At 44.5% G+C, this 19,226-nt stretch overlaps 1 protein-coding gene across 14 annotated transcripts in view; it reads right to left on the bottom strand.

Annotated features, from left to right (window-relative positions):
* The window catches only part of MAPK8IP3 (mitogen-activated protein kinase 8 interacting protein 3), a 70,740-nt gene that overhangs the window by 38,940 nt on the left and 12,574 nt on the right, over positions 1–19,226 (bottom strand). For 9 of the 14 annotated variants that reach the window (XM_079952330.1, XM_079952332.1, XM_079952335.1 and 6 more), the window contains exons 3-9: positions 18,143–18,213; positions 17,095–17,186; positions 13,742–13,765; positions 8,596–8,737; positions 5,173–5,416; positions 2,397–2,496; positions 2,162–2,280 (exon numbers count right to left, since the gene is read on the bottom strand). In XM_079952330.1, coding sequence (XP_079808456.1) covers positions 2,162–2,280; positions 2,397–2,496; positions 5,173–5,416; positions 8,596–8,737; positions 13,742–13,765; positions 17,095–17,186; positions 18,143–18,213 — 792 coding nt within the window. The remainder of the gene's footprint in view (positions 1–2,161; positions 2,281–2,396; positions 2,497–5,172; positions 5,417–8,595; positions 8,738–13,741; positions 13,766–17,094; positions 17,187–18,142; positions 18,214–19,226) is intronic. The other 5 variants (XM_079952324.1, XM_079952326.1, XM_079952331.1 and 2 more) reach the window with 3 other exon arrangements.

Genomic DNA, 19,226 nt, shown 5'->3' with positions numbered 1-19,226 from the left:
TTAGTCTAACCATTACAGGGCTAAACAAGCAGCCACATCAGAACACAGACCAAATTACCATTTCCTCCCATTCCACCCAAACAATGCCCCTTGTTCTGGGTCACTGTGTTTGGGAGGCGGGGAGGAATGACAAACATCACATAACAATGGCAGCCACCAGTGGGGGAATGGGGGGGGTCTGAAGGTGAATGTCATCCCTCCCACCCCCCAGAAAATCACTCCTCCAAATCCAAATGGCCACAGAAGCACAACATTTGGGGGTATTTGTGTTAAGCTCTACTTTGACCATTCAGTGGTATTCAATGCCAGTTCTACTCAGAGAACACCCCTGAAAATAATGGACATGATTAACATCTCACTCCATTAATTTTGATGGCTTGAATCCAGTTAAGTTCTACGCAGAGTACACCCACTGAAATTAACACACCTAACTTAAGTCATGTCCATTACTTTCAGTGAGTCTACCATGAGCAGGACTAGCACTGGACACAATCCAATGGGTCTTCTCTGACTAAAACCTGAGCCACATTCAAACATTTAAAGCACTCTCATGGCACCTTAAAACAGTCATAGTCCAAAGAATCCTGGGAACTGTCATTTGTTAAAGAGTTCCGAGATTTGTTACAGAGCTACAATTCCAAGATTTCCTGTGAAGGGGGATTGGTCGTTAAACCATTCTGGGAACTGTTGCCCTGTGAGGGGCATAGAGCTTTGCTAACAATTCTCAACACACTAAAGAAACTATAGTTCCCCAGAGCTCATGACTGTTCAAAGTGCTGTCATAGTGCATGTATGGGGTAAATGTGGCCTTAGTTGGATACAACCCATGATTTTCATCTGACTGTTGCCATTGCTTTTGGCAATACTGTTTTGGTGTGCTACCCTTGAGCAGGCCAATGAATAGGTACAATATAAATTTAGCTAATGAAATAATGATAACGTAAATGGTGATACATGATCTAGCTGTGTTCAGTGGGAATGTTGCAGGGGAGAGGGAGTGAACCTGTGGTAGTGAGCATGAATTTGAGCACGGAAATATATTTGGTGTGTGACAAGGACTCAAGATGAGGAAAGAAAATTAAAGTGTTGGAAGTGACAACTAAATAAGACTTCTGGGCATTGATAATTCTGCATTTTACCCCTTTGGCTATCAACGTTAACACTTATTAGCTGGTCTACTTGTTCCTTTGCTTTTATTAGCAGCTTGGCAATATAGCAGGCAAACTATTTATTAATTTTATTTGACACTGTTTACTTCTCAGGGTCGTTGTTGGCTATGTGTAGACTGCAATTCCTCACGTGGGGAAGAAAAACTACAGAACACAATTCTGATCACAGAATTCAGTGTTCCAAAATCAGTTCATTAAAAAGTTTATATTCCTTACAGTTGGGAAGCGGTATGCCTGAAAGGATGTGGGCAATATGGGGTGAAATCTCAAAAGCAAAAACATAGGGCGAGATTTCCAGTAATAGAGCATAGAAAGGCATCTGTGCCCTACAGTGCCCTACATGGCTCCTCCTCCAAGTCTAAAATAGCAGAGTAAATTAGGCAAAATAATTTATGTAACTCTGTTTTAATTTGCATAAATGTCACAGAATTCTGTGAACTGCATGCATATAAATGACAGGGAAGGAAAGTTCGACTAAACATTAGGAAGAACTTTCTGACGGTAAGAGCTGTTCGGCAGTGGAAACTTAGAAGGTGGTAGACTCTCATTCACTGGGGGTATTTAAACAGAGGCTGGGTCGTCATCTGTCATGAATCCTTTAGTTGAGATTCTGCATTGCAGGGGGTTGGACTAGATGACCCTTGAGGTCACGTCCAATTCTACAATTCTATGATTTAGAGGGAAATGCCCTTTCTATTTCATCCCAATGTTTGCTGATCACATCTGATCACCACAATCTCTGCATCTTATCCAGAGCAGGGGTAGCCAACACAGTGCCCTCCTGATGTTGCTGGGCTTCCATCAGCCCCAGTCAGCCTGGCCAATGGTTAGGGATGATGGGAGCTAGATTACATGCTGTTGGCTATCCCTGCTCTAGACATGACTTCTTCCAGCTCTTTACCTAATTATCTCTCCACCTACTCTACCTCAAAGGGCTGTTGTGATAAATAAGATAAGAATTTCAAAAGCAGCACTCTTGAAGCAGGCTTTACCTAGGAGGTCCGCTCCTTCATCCACATCGCCAATGGCTTCCGAGCCAACTTCAGTAAGTTCAGTGTACAGCGAGTCGGTGTTGATGCCGAAGGCTTTGTTCACGATCCCCTGAGTAGGGCTGTCATGCAAAGAGAAAAAGAATGGAAATGCTGCAGACTGGCACGAAATGAATAAAAGCTGCATTCTGCACTCATAGGCAGCATGCCTAAAGAAAGGGAATGTCTGCACCCAAACCTGTTTCCTGTGCGTTCCAGTCTGGGATCCTGGCACATATCCAGCTCTGGAGTAGAATCGATATCTTGAAAATCTGACCCCTCATCGCTGCTCCCCATCCCTGTAGGATGGAATGCAAAGAGGGAAATATTCATAGTCAAGAAGACCAAACCAACATTTCAGATCAAAGGTGGGCATTTGCACCTCCATTTATCAAGGAGGATAGTTATTCCTCCCCCAGTTTGGGAATCCTTTTTAAGGAACTATTTTGCCTTACCAGACCTTAATATTAATACAATCGATGGATTCTATGAGCAGCTCCCTCTTTGGCCACCCACCGACCCGGAAGAAATCCACAGACTCATTTCTAATCTCAAAGTTGGAAAAGCCCCCGGTCCTGACCTAGTCCCGGTGGAAGCTATAAAACTTCATGCTGACTGGTGGGCGAAAATCCTGGCCGTTACTTTTGATGCCGTAAACAACAGTGGGAAGGTTCCAAGAATATGGAAGGATGCGATTATTATTCCAATTCATAAAAAGGGCTTGACAGATGACCCGGGAAATTACAGGAATATTAGTTTATTGTCAATAATTGGGAAAATATATGCACGGTTCTTGTTAACTAAGCTTACTAAGTGGGCCGAAGAGAACAACCTGATTGGGCCTGAACAGGCTGGTTTTAGACCAAATCAGTCAGCGGTTGATCATGTCTTAGTTTTATACCACCTTGCCCGGAAATATTCCGCCCCAAATAGAGGCCAACTTTGTGCGGCCTTTATTGATTTAAAGGCCGCTTTTGACAGCATCCCCAGAGGATTACTTTGGGGAAAATTAGCACGATGGGGAATAGACAAGAGACTTTTGTGGCTAATAACTAAATTACATGACGGCTCGGCCGCCGGGGTGAGAATCACTCCGGCCGGCGACCTCTCAAATTCAGTAACCATCAATAGAGGTGTTCGTCAAGGATGTATCCTTGCGCCGACCCTTTTTAATCTATTTATAAGTGATATGATGGTGCCTCTGATAGATTCTCAAGAAACGATCCACGCCCCCCGTCTTGCCCAATATCGTTGCCCCCTTCTACTCTACGCAGACGACGCAGTGATCCTATCTTTTTCAAGAGTTGGCCTTAGGAGGGCATTAAAAATTTTCGATGTTTACTGCAAATCAAATTTTCTTACAATTAATCATGCCAAGTCCAAAGTCCTAATTTTCACTAAGAGTCGAAAAACCTATAATTGGAGAATAGACGGAAAAGCCATTGACCAAGTCTTTAAATTTCAATACTCGGGAGTCCTTCTCCAACACAACATGGGCTGGAAGGTCCATCTTGCATATGTATTAAATAGAGCTAAAGCCCTTTCCTTTGCGCTACTGCGTTTTTTCTTTTCAGATGGGGCTTTCCATATTCCATCAGTGTTAAAAGTTTTCAAGGCAAAGGTGATTGCAACAATAGCATATGCAATTCCAATATGGGGGTCTTTTGTTAATCTAACCCAATTGGAGGTAATCCAAAACCAGCTTCTAAGAAGGTTGCTAAAATTACCCAGGTGTGTAAGCAATACTGCTATACGACTCGAACTAAATGTTACATCTCTAGAAACCACATTATGGAAATGCATCCTCTGTTACTGGTTGGCATTATGGCATAAACTTCCAAATCTCCACTTGATACAGTGTCTCTGGAGAGACGACTTCCCTAGCCCTTGGGCAAAAATAATACATGGGAAACTTGTGTCCTTAGGATTATCTCCATCTGAACTACTAAAATTGGATTTAATCTCTGCCAAGAGAATTATAACTCACAAATTAGAGGAGATGGATTTACAATTTAATATTGCGACAGGTGGTGGCACCCGTTCGCCAATAAACCTTGGCTTAACACCTCCAACGAAACTTCCATCTTATTTAACTACCTTATCTGTGGTGATGCACAGGTACGCCTTTATAAAGGCTAGATTCAATGTTTTCCCATCAAATGTGTTGGGTAACAGACTCTCCAACGGACAGATCTCACTCCTCTGTGACTGTAAAAGTTGGATCTATAGAATCGTTATATCATATAATCTTCTGTTGTCCATTACATTCGGCTTTACGGTCCAAGTTTCTGGCCCCATATTTATCGAGAATTGCTGACAGACCTCAGGAAGCCCAAATAATATACTTATTAAACGACGAAGACACAAGTAGATCCCTTGCAGTCGCTAGATACCTGATTAATGTCTTATTTCAAAAGAGGAGAAATGGATCACTGTATGACTCTGACAGCTTAGCTAAACTTAAGAACCATCAATAAGTGCCAGAACTAAGACGCATATCTCCCAAAATCCGAGGGATTTGAATTTCGGTTTACATAGAGGGAGCTTATTGTGTATAGTGTTTACTTAATTGAAGTAAAATTGGTTTTATATGGGTGTTTTAACTTGGATTTTAACTGTTTAAATTGTATTGTTTATGGATAAATTTTGATGTATTGTTTTCTATATGGGCCAATGGCCGTAATAAATCAAACTGAACTGAATCAAGGAGGATATTGGTGACAACCCAAAGAGAACAGCAGAGATCTCGTGCAGCCACCAACAATTCTTCATCCACACACACACATCCACACACTTAGCTAGGTTTAAGAGGCAGTCCATTGCTCAACCCTGGGCACCGCAATCTAATTGCAGCCCTAAAAATAAGGAATATGCTAATTTACACCATTATGGGATAATAATTCCTTCTTGGCATGTTATGTCCACATCTCACACTCCTATAGGAAACAAGTTAGAAGTTTCTCAGCCAGCCATACCTATGCTCACATTCCTCGTCTCTTGGGCGACCTGGACTTCCATATTTCTACTATTCCGTTTCTCCCGCGACCGCTTGTTGTTCTTTGACGTGATGTAGTCATTCATGGGCTGAAGGCTCTCATTCAGGGGGGTGACAGCAGCAGAGGGCACGGACGAGGTGGGTGTGTTGGATTTTGTTCCGGTGGTGCTGGGCGTAGCAGCTGCCGAGGACTGTCCAGACTCAGACATTTCATCAGGCGGGCACTAGGGGCACAGCAGTTTGGAGGGGGTGGGAAGAGAAGGGGTGGGGAGGCAATCACATTTATCAATTAATTTTTCCTCCCATTTACTGGTCAGACGGCTGCCTTGTAGCATTGTGATATACGAGCACTATGCACTAAAAAGCCTGTAACGGCCACTACAAAAATGAGGGCCAGTGTGGTGCAGTGGTTTAGAATGTTGTGTCTGGTTTTTTATAAACAGTTGGGTTCAAGTCTCCATTTAGCAATCAAGAGAAGTGGGTGCCCTTGGGCAAGTCACCATTAACCAAACCTACCTTGTTGTGAAGGATAAATTAGACCATACAAAAATATTGTAATTCTCCCAAGATTTTTAATGGCCCGTTAGCAGCTTTTAAGATTCATTGTGCTGCTTAAGAAAAGTCATGTTTAGTTTATGTGTTTTATTCTCTGATACCTAATATCCTCACGTAACATCCTCTTTTTTCCTTTCCCCTCCAGAACGCCTCAGATTTTTGGGTCATATGTTTGGCTCACCCCTTGGCCTGAGTGCTTAATGGTGAATAATGGCCCACAAGGAGCCACAATGTGTTGGAGGCCTTGTGTCATCTATGGGTGCTAGTGAATCCCATCTTCCTGAGTTATAATTTGACCCTTGCTTATTATATAAGGAACAGTCAACCACACAGTCTGAAGGCACCAAACCTCTCTACTCACTAGACCACACTGACTGTTGTTGCCCCGATGTGGCAAGGATCATAATTATGACCAAATGCTGGACTCATTGTTTAGTGGCAAACTAGAGAAGCAAACAAGCCAAAGGATCCAGTCAAGGGACCGTCACTAGTGACAGGACTTTTAAAAACAAGAGCACACACGCACGTCTGAAAAGCAGCGCAACTGAAACAAAGACACACATTTACACAAAACCATACGTATTTCACCCAAACATCTGGAGGGCCACAAGTTCCCCACTGATGTTCTAGGACCATAGTACATAGTTCGTTTTTAGAAGACTGGATGAGGACCATATTTGGCCACTGCAGGAACCATGTGGAGTCATCCCCCAGCTATCTTCATGGCTGATAGGAACCACTGTGGGACCAGTGCCAGCAATGGACTAGCCCTGGAGGAAAGGGGACCCTCTTTTCTAGAGGCACTTCTGACTTCTACACCAAATCCCTGCCACTTAAGTAAGAACACAAGAAGCACCACTGAACTCTTAGCTTTTGTTCTGGCAATTTACAGAGTGGCGATTTCTTCAAGGCCAGGGGTGATCTTGTTAACATTAGTCTAGAAGGATTCCCTTACTGCAAACCCAGCTATACTTCCACAGCTGACACATGCACGCACATACACACATACAGAGCATAGCAAAATGACAATGGAGACTGTGAAAAGATGGCCACTTAACCCTTTGCAGCCATACATTCTTAAAGGCAAGGATGCCATGCTTTAATGAGCAGCAGAATTTCAAGTCCTGTATATACTGTGCTGGCGAGCTTCAAGTAACCTATGTGGTCTTAGATACCAATTGTTTTCAGGTGTGTAACAAGAACAAACTAGCAGCAGAAATCCTATCACAAAGGGACCATCAAAGACTAAATAACCAGAGTAATGTAATTTGACAGTGGTGCATTCTCTACTAACAATACATTCATTTCCCTAATGGTTTTACTAGTGCCGGATGTTGTTTGCACAACATCAAGATGATATTTTGTTTGCACCTTGCCAACTAGAGAACAAAGCATAGGCTTGCCATATGTCAGGAAAATTCCTGATGTGCTGGTTTTCGGGTGTAAAAATGGCGGGGGGAGGGATTTAGCCAAACTGGCAAAATGTCTGCAAAAACCTGGATGTATGGCAACGCAATGAAAAAAGCAGTGGAAACCGCTCCAAAACCTTAAAATCGCTATTTTGGGAGGAGAAATATGGCAACCCCAACAAAGCCTTGTTACCAAGTATGTGAGCCTACTGTATTTCCAACTTCAGGGAACATTTTTTTTGTTGTGGGGCAGGAAGCTATGAATGGTTTAAAGGCACAGGGCATAGCATATCTCCTTCTTAGCAAAAGGCAGCAGCAGAAAGGAGAGGAAATCCAGGTCAGGATTACAAGAAAAGTTACAAAAAAAAAGGATTTCGACTAAATATTACACGGCTTCCCAATAAAGCATCCTAGGAACTGTAGTTTGTTAAAGGTGCTGAGAGTTGTTAGGAGACTCCATTCCCCCTTAAGGGTAAAGGTAAAGGGACCCCTGACCATTAGGTCCAGTCGCAGACGACTCTGGGGTTGTGGCGCTCATCTCGCTTTACTGGCCGAGGGTGCTGGCGTACAGCTTCCGGATCATGTGGCCAGTATGACTAAGCTGCTTCTGGTGAACCAGAGCAGCGCATGGAAATGCCGTTTACCTTCCTGCCAGAGCGATATCTACTTGCACTTTGTGCTTTCAAACTGCTAGGTTGGCAGGAGCAGGGACCGAGCAACAGGAGCTCACCCCGTCACAGGGATTCGAACCGCCGACCTTCTGATCAGCAAGCCCTAGGCTCTGTGGTTTAACCCACAGCACCACCCACATCCCCCATTCCCCCTTACAGACCTACAATTCCAGAGTAGTTTAATAATCAGTCCATCTTCCTGGGGAACCATGGAAATTGGAGCTCTATGTCAGAAATAGGGGACTCCTGATACGATTTTTGAGGGAAGCCATTTATGCATTGCCATGCATGTAACAAACCACCCACCAAACAATTTATGCCAAGGAGCTGGCACACCAGCAATAACTGCAGATATATAATGGGTTATTTTTTAAAATTGGATTTTCTGTGGGGTGAGAGTAAATCTGGCTTATATGATTATATGAAGAAAAAGCACGGGGTAGTATTTTTAGGACAACATGGAGACTGCAAAAAGAAATTCTGAGCAGGGGCAACATCGAGTCCATAATAAATCATCCTGATGGAAGCACCTTGAGTGTATGCTAGCTGATGGGCGAATGTTAAAATACTGCTGCCCCAGGCAAAAAAAAAAACCTTTAGGAAAAGAACACTCATCACACACAGGAGTTTAGCTGAGCAAAGCATCAGCAAAGAAATGGCTATGAGCTGCAAAGGGTTACAGACACACAGAGGTCTCTCTGTCCTGATGGAGGTGCTGCTGACAAGTAGGCAAGGATGCCCTCGCTTCCATGATGGTGTTAGAAAAACCTTGTAGCCGGAGTTGGACTGCAGCTGGCCGAGGTCACTCAGATGCCAGTGGTCCACTGCGGGGGCGATCTTGGCGCCCACCTGCCCACGTACCATGTCATCTGTGAGGGGGATGTTCAGAGAATTGGGACGCCTCTTCATGCTAGAGACAGAAAAGGAAAGTCAGAGAGAGACAAGGAGAGAAAGAGAGAGCATGGGAAAGAGTTAGGAAACCAGCAGATCCTTGACGTGGAGAAAGCAGCAAAACAAACCCATCATAGTTAACAGTGGGCCAAGTATCCCAAGGACAACCCATTAACATTCCCATAAGATTCAACTGCCCGAGAAGTGGAAAGTCCTTTTAAAAAACAGACACCAAGTTTCCAGACATATGAGTGTGAAAATATGCTCAAAAGTGTATGTACCTGCTAAAATCTCTGAAGTCAGTGGGGTGGTGGCATACATTTTGCAGCAGTTGGGGGCATTGGCACCTGCATAGTTCCATGAATAGTGGATAGGAAGCTGCCTTATACCAGAGCAGAACAATAGTCCATCTAGGTCAACACTGTCTACACCAGGGTAACCCAATGTTGTGCCCTCCAGATGTTGTGGAACTTCCCATCAGCTCCAGCTAGCATGGCCAGGGATTATGGGAGTTGTAGTGCAGCAACATCTGGAGGCCGCCATGTTGGCTATCCCTGGTCTATGCTGACTGGCAGCAGCTCTCCTGGGTCTCAGGAAAGAGTATTTCCTGGCTCTACCTGAAGATACCAGAGATTGAATTATGGGTCACTGGCATGCAAAGTGTGTGCTCTGCACCAGTGAGCAACAATCCTTCTGAAGTCAAACCAGATCTGATTATACAAAAAGGCAAATGAATGAATAAAACTGTGGAATAATTTATGAAAAATAGAGAGACGTAATGCAAATCTGCGTGGTTTGTACTACTCACAAAATTCTGTATTTCCTGGTGTGGAATTTTAAACCTTTCAGCACAAGATTCACACAACATCAACCGCAGGAATTGGGTTGGGTACCTGCCCTAGATGGAACTGCACTTCCTCTGAAGGAATAGGTGTTTAGTTTAGGGGTGATCCTAGATCCATTGCTGTCACTACAGTCTCATGAGTTTTTTGTTTGTTGTTTGTTTGTTGGTTGGTTTGGTTTTTTGCTGCTTTTACTGATAATTTCAATCAGTATATAACTTTGAATAAATTAAAAATAAAAATAAAATGCATCCCTGACTGTTGGCCATGGTGGCTGGAGCTGATGGGAAGCGAACTCCAACTTCATGCCAGAGGTTCCCCATCCTCAGCCTAGAACCTCTATGTTGGCAAGAGGAGTAGGGCAGCTTTGAACTTGCAAAACACTTTTCTTCCAGCATGAATTGAGCAGGGAGCGGAGGTGGAGTTTCATGCAACACTCTATAGACTGGCAGCCTTAACTGCACTTGAGCTTCTCTGAGCTTATGCCAAAGCTGGTGCTGCAGCAAGGCCTCAAGCTGTTCCTGGTACGGATCACCGCTTCTGCTGAACACAGAAAACCATTTCCCCAGGGATCCAGCTGAGAGGCAGTTACGAGCAGTCTGCTTGTGACCTTGTGTGAAACTGCTGTAATGGAACTCAAAAACCCCGGAAATCCAAAGAGCAAAGGCAGTGAACGCAAGGGCTAGCGAGACATGCTCAAACTCCTTTGAGGGTGAGAAGTCAAACCAGCATTAGAACAAGAAAGCGGTGAATTTAAACTACAGAGCTTTGAGAAATTAAAGCCCAAGGTGCGAGATTGGCTTCATTATTACCAAATAATGGAAACTTTTAAACAAGACAGGAAAATTGGCTTCCAGGTGGAGAAATCGAAATTGGAAACAGAATTGCTAGAACCCAATACTAAGAATTTATCAAGAATGTACAATTTGTTGCTGAAGTGGAATACAATAGATGAGACAGTTAAATCAGCTATGATTAAATGGGCACAGGACGTTGGACATGACATTATGTTTGCTGACTGGGAACAGTTATGGACCACCGGTATTAAATTCACGGCATGTAATGCCCTAAGAGAAAATATTATGAAAATGATTTACAGGTGGTACATGACCCCAGTCAAGCTTGCGAAGATCTATCATCTGCCCAATAATAAATGTTGGAAATGTAATGAAACTGAAGGTACCTTCTTTCACCTTTGGTGGACCTGCCCAAAGATTAAAGCCTTCTGGGAAATGATTTATAATGAAATTAAGAAAGTACTTAAATGTACTTTTCACAAGAAACCAGAGGCATTTCTCTTGGGCATGGTCGGCCAATTGGTGTCAAGGAAGGATAGGACTTTTTTTATGTACGCCACTACAGCAGCAAGGATCCTTCTAGCAAAGTATTGGAAGACACAATAACTTCCCACACTGGAAGAATGGCAGACGAAAGTGATTGACTTTATGGGATTGGCAGAAATGACTGGCAGAATCCGTGACCAAGAGAAAGAGACGGTGGAAGAAGACTGGAAGAAGTTTAAAGCTTACCTTAAGAACTGTTACAATATTGATCAGTGTTAAAATGTCAAGGGGAAGGAAGATGCAGAATTACAGCTGAAAATGTTTGATGACTTAAGGTGAAATTGAGAAATTTAATAAATTTAAATTTAATTGGCTAAAAGGGTTGCTGAAAAACTGTAAAATAAGGATGCAAAAAGGGTGAGGTATGGGGAAGTCCGAGAAAGGAGGCTTATGAAAAGGAGGTTAAGAATTTATATTTGTGTGTTTGTTTGTATTGGTTGATGCTTTTATGTTGTTGTTGTTGCTTTGTTTTAAAATTGGAAAATTAATAAAAATTATTATTAAAAAAAAAAAAAGAGAAGTCAAACCAGCAAAAGGGTGTGTGGGTGTGTCGAGACAAACAAATTTTATTGTAGGTGGGCATGGGGGTGGGGAAAATGATGACAAAATTGCCCAACAGGACATTTTCTTGCTTGAAGACATGAATTTCTGTGCTGGTGCATCCAACACTTGAGTAGGGGGAGGGATTTCTCCCCCCACTCAGATAAATTGGGATCAGTCAAGGAAACTGATTGCCAGTAGTTTCCAGGAAAAAAATAATGGATAAGGCCACACATTACCTTATATGAATCTTTGCATTTGCCTGTGTGTGTTTTTTAAAAGCAAGTTGTTTTTGCTTGGTGGGGGGCGGTGATTCTGGACTGGGACTACGATATGGGTGAAGAAGGCTTTGACATCACCCAGAGCCAACCACAACCCACCTCTTAATTTACTATTTATCCTGGGAGGGAAGCAACTCTTTTGATGCTATAATGAGGGTCCCAGTGGGAGCCAGGTACATGTGTCTCAGAGGGGCTTTTATTTGGTGATCTTAGCAGCATTTGTGTATAGTGATATAACATGTTTGGCCAGGCTTCATTAAAGGAGGTTGGTAAAGGTAAAGGGACCCCTGACCATTAGGTCCAGTCACGGACGACTCTGGGGTTGTGGCGCTCATCTTGCTCTATAGGCAGAGGGAGCTGGCATTTGTCTGCAGACAGCTTCCGGGACATGTGGCCAGCATGACTAAGCCGCTTCTGGCGAACCAGAGCAGCGCACAGAAACGCCGTTTACCTTCCCGCCGGAGTGGTACCTATTTATCTACTTGCACTTTGATGTGCTTTTGAACTGCTAGGTTGGCAGGAGCAGGGACCAAGCAACGGGATCTCACCCCATCGTGGAGATTTGAACCGCCGACCTTCTGATCAGCAAGCCCTAGGCTCAGTGGTTTAGACCACAGCATCACCCGCAGTTCAATTTTGTTAAAGCTTTATCACTTCTCCTTTCACTGCTGGTTTTGATATGAGATAGCCTATTGTTAGCTCCTCTTAATATGAACTGCTGAATGGGGTGCTGTGGGCATAATTCTTGCCAACAGGCTCACATAAAAAGCCCATAATCTTCATGGCCAGGGATGTCAGGTGACAGTGAAAGGTCAATCCATTGCCCAGGACAAGTTACAAAGGCTTTTAGGCCTGTGAACTTCCTGGATCTGTCTGAAGTTTGACTCCAGCTTGCTTGCAGTTTCCTGTCTTTAAAGTGATCTCTAACCTTAGGCTTGAATGCCTGACAAAAGCTAAGACTGTTAGAAGTAAACTACCTGTCAAATGCTTTCCTCCCCCCACCACACCCACAGACTACAGGTGGCCCTCAGGGGGGAAAGGTGGCCCACCTCTGCTCCAAGGACACCTAGCTCTTCCTAGATGCACTGCAAGTCTACCTGTTGCAGTGACCTTGTCAGGATTTGAACTAGCGCCAAGTGTGAGGGCACCATGGGAAAGTAGCCTTCATGGCCCCACTGGCACCAACGGACCCCAGCCCCACCAAGTGAGCTTGTAGGCAGCGGGCAGCTATGAACTGCTCTTCATTGCAATTACCCACAATGCCCTGACAGAGAGCTGCTCTGGGGCATTATGGGCCTTTTTAAATTGCAGCTTCCCAGTTGCCGTCTGCTACCACTCTGTAATCCCAGGCCTCGGGCATTAGGAAAGATGGAAAGCCAAAGGCAGTCACTGGTTTTGGTAGGCCCTACTATGGCAGTGGAATCCGAGGCCACATCTGCATTATAAATTTAAAGCACAATGATACCACTTTAACAGTCATGGTTTTTCTCAAAACATCCTGGGAATTGTAGTTTTTTAAAGGGTGCTGAGAGTTGTTAGGAGACCCCTATTCCCCCCACAAGGCTACAATTCCCAGGATTCCCCAAGAGAGAGTAATTGCTAAGCCACTCTGGAAATTGTACCTCTGTGACATGAATAGGGGTGTCTCCTAACAACTCTCAGCACTTTTAACAAAGTACAATTCCCAAGATTCTTTGAGGGCAGCCATGATTATTAAAACGGTATAATACGGCTTTAAATGTATGGTGCAGGTGTGGCCCTGGTTGCTGTGTGAGGATATCAGGTGCTGCAGCGATGCTCAGTTCAAATTCTGGACCCTGTTCTTCGTCAAACATATGTTGGTGTGACCTGAGACCATTTCCTCTGCCTCTTTAGAGCCTAGGGAAATAGGCTCTCCTGCCTCAACTCACCAGCTTGTCTCACATCAACACAAAACAGCAAAAGCGCTGTTGATGGTCACAGCTACTCCCCCCACAAAGAGCTCCCAACCCAACAGATACAGATTCTTCCAAATTACCTTTTCCTCCATGACTGGCGGTGACTGAAGTGACAAACAGAGAGCAGCCCACACAAGAAAGGCAACGGCACAAGAAGCAAGACAAGAGAATAACCATTAGAGTGCAACAGTCATGCAAGCACACACACACACACACACACACACACACAAATGTCGTTATGTGCTCACAGAAATGCTCACCTGAGCAGAGATTGAGACATTGGCACACATAAAACACCCAGCCTAACGAACATGCAGTGAGTCTGGAACACACAATGGTGATACATACAGTCCACTGAGGGAGGTTTGGAGGGTGGCAAGAGAGGGAGAGGCCTTTGCAGATGTAGCTCCCCATCTGTAGAATGCTCACCCCTGCCTGGTGCTATCAGGAACGTCCTTCTGGCACTGCCTTAAAACTTACCTCCAGTTTTAAAAAAGGATTAGGGAGCAGTTTCTGTTCCTTAAGCCAGTAAAGAAAATACATAAGCAAGGCCTCATGAGATTTCAGAAGCCACGTCAGAGATGGGGTGGCTGAACAGGCTCACATAGTACTTCACTATCTCTAACAGAAATCATACTGCAAAGCAAGCAAATGTAGGCAGGCGTGCAAAAATCTGCATAATGATCCGTCCATTGCAAAATTAGCATCGTGCAGAATATTATTTATTCATTCATTTTGATAGGTCAGAGTGGTTTTAACAACCGATCCCTCTTCCCAGGGACCTCTGGGAACTGTAGCTCAGGAGAATAGGGGCCTCTTAAAAACCTTCAACACACCCTTAACAAGCTACAGTTCCCATGATTCTTTGGGAGGTGCCATGTCTGTGAAAGTGGTATCATAGTGCTTTAGATGTATGGTGCAGATGTCACCTAACACAGTCTGGAATGCAAAATTTTCCTGCAACTGGGGAAAGTAACTGGGGAAAGTGGCAGCCCCAGTCGCATAGCTGGCTGATGGCTATCTCCATATTGTGTTTTTTTTAAAAAGGGGGTAAGTGAGTGTTTGCTTTTTTTTTTTTAACACACTCCATCAGTGGAGTTCCCACAGTAGACAACAAATAATTAAAATAAACAATAAAAAGCAATTGAAAACAGAAGCATCAAAAGCAACAGCATTTAAAACAGAGATGGGGGGGGGGCTTTTGGCACTTTGCACTTTTGTTGGATTCCAACTCCCATTAGCCCCGCCCAGTAGGGTCAATGGTCAGGGATGTTGGGAGTTGTAGTCCAGCAAAATCTGGGATAGCCCAACTCACACAGAGCTTTTTAAAAGAAAAGCAAAAAAGCACACCAGCAGAGATAAAGCAAACATAAGCAGCATAAAAATGACAGAGGACTGTAGACAACTAAGTTCTACTCAAAGTAGCCCCGCTCAAATTAATGGGCCAAAGTTAGTCACTCCTATTAATTTATATGCATCTGCTCTGCATAGGAATAACGTTGGATATAACCCAGAAAAAACAGAATGGAGTTAAAAGCTTGGTGCAATGCAAAGGTCTTTGGGGCCAAGAGTACAGCAAAGGAGGTGCCTGGGGCCAGGTGAGCATTCAACAGTCAGGGAGCCCCATTCCTCAGTAACCACTCCACTGCACCTCTGATGGCAAGGGAGGGGGTTGGAGAAGGGCCATAGCTTTCAGGTGAGCAGATGTGGACAAGTGGTTCTTCAGGTACCAGAGTCCCAAGTTGTGAAGGTCTTCAAGAAGGGTTAGTGCATGTTGGATTGTCCTGCTGACAACCTCCCCAAAACTCTAATTGCCATAACCTCCCTGCCACACCTCTAAGGTAGGGAGAGAATCTCCTGGTTCTCTCACCAACTCTGAGTTGAGAGCTGGAGGTGGGGCTGAAAACAAGAAATCCAAAGGCATACAAAAGTGCAACAATACACAAAAACAATCTAGAGAGCGGCAAGGCACGCTGCATCACAAACACACATGAAGTCTACAACATGTTCTCACCTCTCTAAGGCCCCATCTGCATTGTAGATTTAAAGTGGTAAACAGTCATGGCTTCCCTCAAAGAATCTTGGGAACTGTAGGGTGCTGAGAGTTGGTAGAAGACTCCTATTCCCCTCACAGAGTCCCAAGAATGAGTTAACAATTAATTCCCCTTCCCAGGAATCTCTGGGAATTGCAGCTCTGTGAGGGGAATGGGGTGCCTGAACAACTCTCCTAGCAAGCCACAGTTCCCAGGACTCTTTGAGGGATGCCATGACTGTTTAAAGTGGTATCATAGTGCTTTATATGCATCGTGCAGATGGGGCCTAAGAGGCTAAGCAGATGGAGACACAAAAGCTATATGGAGAGCAAGCAGGGGGAAGGTTTATGGTGAAGCAGGTTTGCAGTTCTTGAGCCATGTGTGTACAAGGCGCAGCCTGGAATGAAGGAAAAGCCCCCTTGACTCTGGATAGCTGGTTAAGGGAGATTCCCAGGCGTAGTCTTCTATCTTCTGAGGAAGCAAGCCACCCACCAGTGCCCAGAGGGGCTTTAAAAAGATGGAGAACTTGTCTAATACAGAGCAAGAAACTGGTGTTGCCATTGTTTCACTTATCTCAACAAATGGTTGGTTGGTAAACAAACAAAATGTAAGAGACACAAATGAACACCCCAATCACAGATCTCTCCCTTACTTGTCTATTATAGTGGTCCCCAGAGGTTATTGGACTACAACTCCCATCATCCCTGAATGTTAGCTACACTGGCTGAGGATGGGAGCTGTAGTCCAACAACACTTGGTGACCCAAGGTTGAACACAACTGCATAAGACAGAGATGAGGAAGCTCTGGCCCGCTGTGTGTTATCTTGGGGGGGGGGGGGTGATATGAAGGTTGTTGGGGAGGGGAAAACCACAGCTCGGGGGAACCACAGCTCCCTTCACCACTTTTCAATAAAGGCCTGGGACCTCAGATCCAGTTTGTCACCTAACTCCTATTCTTCTCCTGAATTGCCCCCATCACCATCCAGCATGCTTGGAGCTAGCTGAGGATCAAAGCAGCAGACTGATTTATTGGCTGTTCCCAGGACCCATGTTTAGGACCCACCTTATTTCTGTGATTTTAAGTTATTTTAAAATGTTTTTAATATTGCATTTTACTTATTGTAACCCACTGTGGGACCTCAGGGTGAAGAGTGGATTTTATTTTTATTATTATTATTATTATTATTATTATTATTATTATTATTATTAAAGAAGAAGAATGGTTTGCAATCAAACTTAGGGACACCAGCCATAAAAGAGATCAGCTACTGCTACTTTTGGTCACGCAGAGAGCACAGGAGACTGGGTCAGTGCCTTCCTCCTAAAACATATATTCACAGTTCAGAAGTCATCTGAGTTTTGTTTTGTTTTCCAGGTACAAAGCCAAGGTGCAGCGTTACCTCCTTCCAGGTAGTCCACTCTCATTCTGACTATTTCCAGCAACTTGCTGCATCTTGGATCGCTCAATGTGTTCCACGTAGGTCTGGATCATCTGCAAAAGGAGCGGGGAAATGCAAAATGAAGGGCCAAAATGAAGACTGAAAATCCCAACATTTTATTTTCTGGACAACCATTTCTTTCAAAGAAAGGGATGTCCTTAAAGATCGGAAAAGCCAGCGATGTTGTGGGAAACATTTGCTCTAGGAAAAGCAGCTGGCCCAAAGCAGAAATTAATTGAGCACCAGTGTCAAGAGTGAGCAGAATTTACAGCATTACAGGCTTGCAGAGCTCTCTTCCTCTATCTGTGCCCTTCTCCACTTCTTATGCAAATACAGTGGTGCCCCGCAAGATGAACGGCTCGGAAGACGAAAAACTCGCTAGACGAAGGAATTTTTCGTTTTCTTAGCCGCTTCGCAAGACGCATCTCCCTATGGGCTTGCTTCGCAAAACGAAGCTTGCCCCGCAAGCTCCGGGGATAGCGGGGAAGTGCAGTGCGTCTTCCCCGCTGTCCCCGGACCTCTTTTGAAGCAAGGGGCGGCAACGGGGAGAAGCAATCTTCTCCCCTCCGCCCCTTGCTTCAAAAGAGGGGACAGAGGGGAAGGCGCGCTTTTGAACCAAGGGGCGGCAACGGGGAGAAGCGATTCTCCCCGCTGCCCCTTCCCTTGCTTTAAAACAGGTCCGGGGACAGAGGGGAAGGCGCGCGGCGCTTCCCCTCTGTCCCCGGAGATTGCGGGGCAGGCAACGGGGAGAAGCAATCTTCTCCCCGCCGCCCCTTGCTTTAAACAGGTCCGGGGACAGAGGGGAAGGCGCGTGGCACTTCCCCTCTGTCCCCGGACGGTCTCCATAGGAACGCATTGATTGATTTTCAATGCATTCCTATGGGAAACCGTGCTTCGCAAGACAAAAAACTCGCAAGAAGAAAAAACTTGCGGAACGAATTAATTTCGTCTTGCGAGGCACCACTGTAGTTTGAAAAGGATTTTTTATCCCTCTGAAATGACAACTTACCTCTGTGTGACGCTGGTGAAGAGCATTGTACTCTTTCTTCATTTCTGATTCACGCTCTTCCAACCTGGAAACTGTTCATTGAAAATAAAAGGGAGAAGGGAGAGAAAGATAATTTTTTAAATCTATCATCTCCAGGAGGGGTGAACATGGAAACACCAAAAGGAATGAGGGTGCAAGCACAAGAATGCCATTTGTAGCTCAGTGCTTATGGCCGAGGCGTGACAGGCTGAAGGTTAAATCACTGACACCTCTAGGTAGGTCTAGGAAGACTCAAGCTAGGAAGCTGTTTCATGGAGTCAGGCCATTAGTTCATCAAGCTCAGTATAACCAACACTGACTGGCAGCAACGGTCCAGTGTTTTAGACAGGAGTCCTTTCCAACTGTAGACATGAGGAATGGAATCCAGAATCTTTTGCCTGCAGAGCTTGTTCCTTTCCTCTAAGATAAGGGCCTTCAGTCTGAAACCCTGGATAGCATAGATCATCTGTCAGCAACCTTTTAGAGCCCATTTGGAATTTTGAAACAGTGTCTTAGGCACCACCCTTTCTGACTGCGTCTCTCCTAGATCCAAAAATGGACAAACTCTGTCTCTGGCTTTTCATAGGGTTTAGTAGGACTGAAGCCGATCCTGATGAAGTCGCATGATTGAATGCAGGTTCCCTGAAAACCCACCATCAAATTAGAGCTTGCGTTGGTAGGACTACACACTAAAAAAACTGCAGATCAGGATTTGCCATAGAAATGATAATCCAAGATATAGATCCTTGTGGTTCTTCACAAGGATGACAACAGCAGCACCAACAGATCACACGGCACATCTGTAAACACCGATGCAGACTTTGGTTTGATGGTGGTTTTGAGGGGGATCTCTTGAAAAAATATGAGAATCCATAAGTATCCATGTCTTTAATCTGTACTTTTCTCCCATGGCAGTGCTGTAAAGCACTGGATCCATAAACTTTATGGTTCAGTCAACAAAGACTGGTATGATCTGTGACTTGATAGTGGCAGTTAAAATGAGCCCTGTAAGAAATAAGCGATTTCAAGATGATCCATTTTACTGGCTCAGACGGGTGTGTGTGTA

The sequence above is a fragment of the Podarcis cretensis genome (genome assembly GCF_951804945.1).
Source record: "Podarcis cretensis genome assembly, chromosome: 14".
Classification (NCBI taxonomy): Eukaryota; Metazoa; Chordata; class Lepidosauria; order Squamata; family Lacertidae; genus Podarcis; species Podarcis cretensis.
Note: the sequence above shows the minus strand (reverse complement) of the source record. Positions and strands in the feature narration are given on the sequence as shown.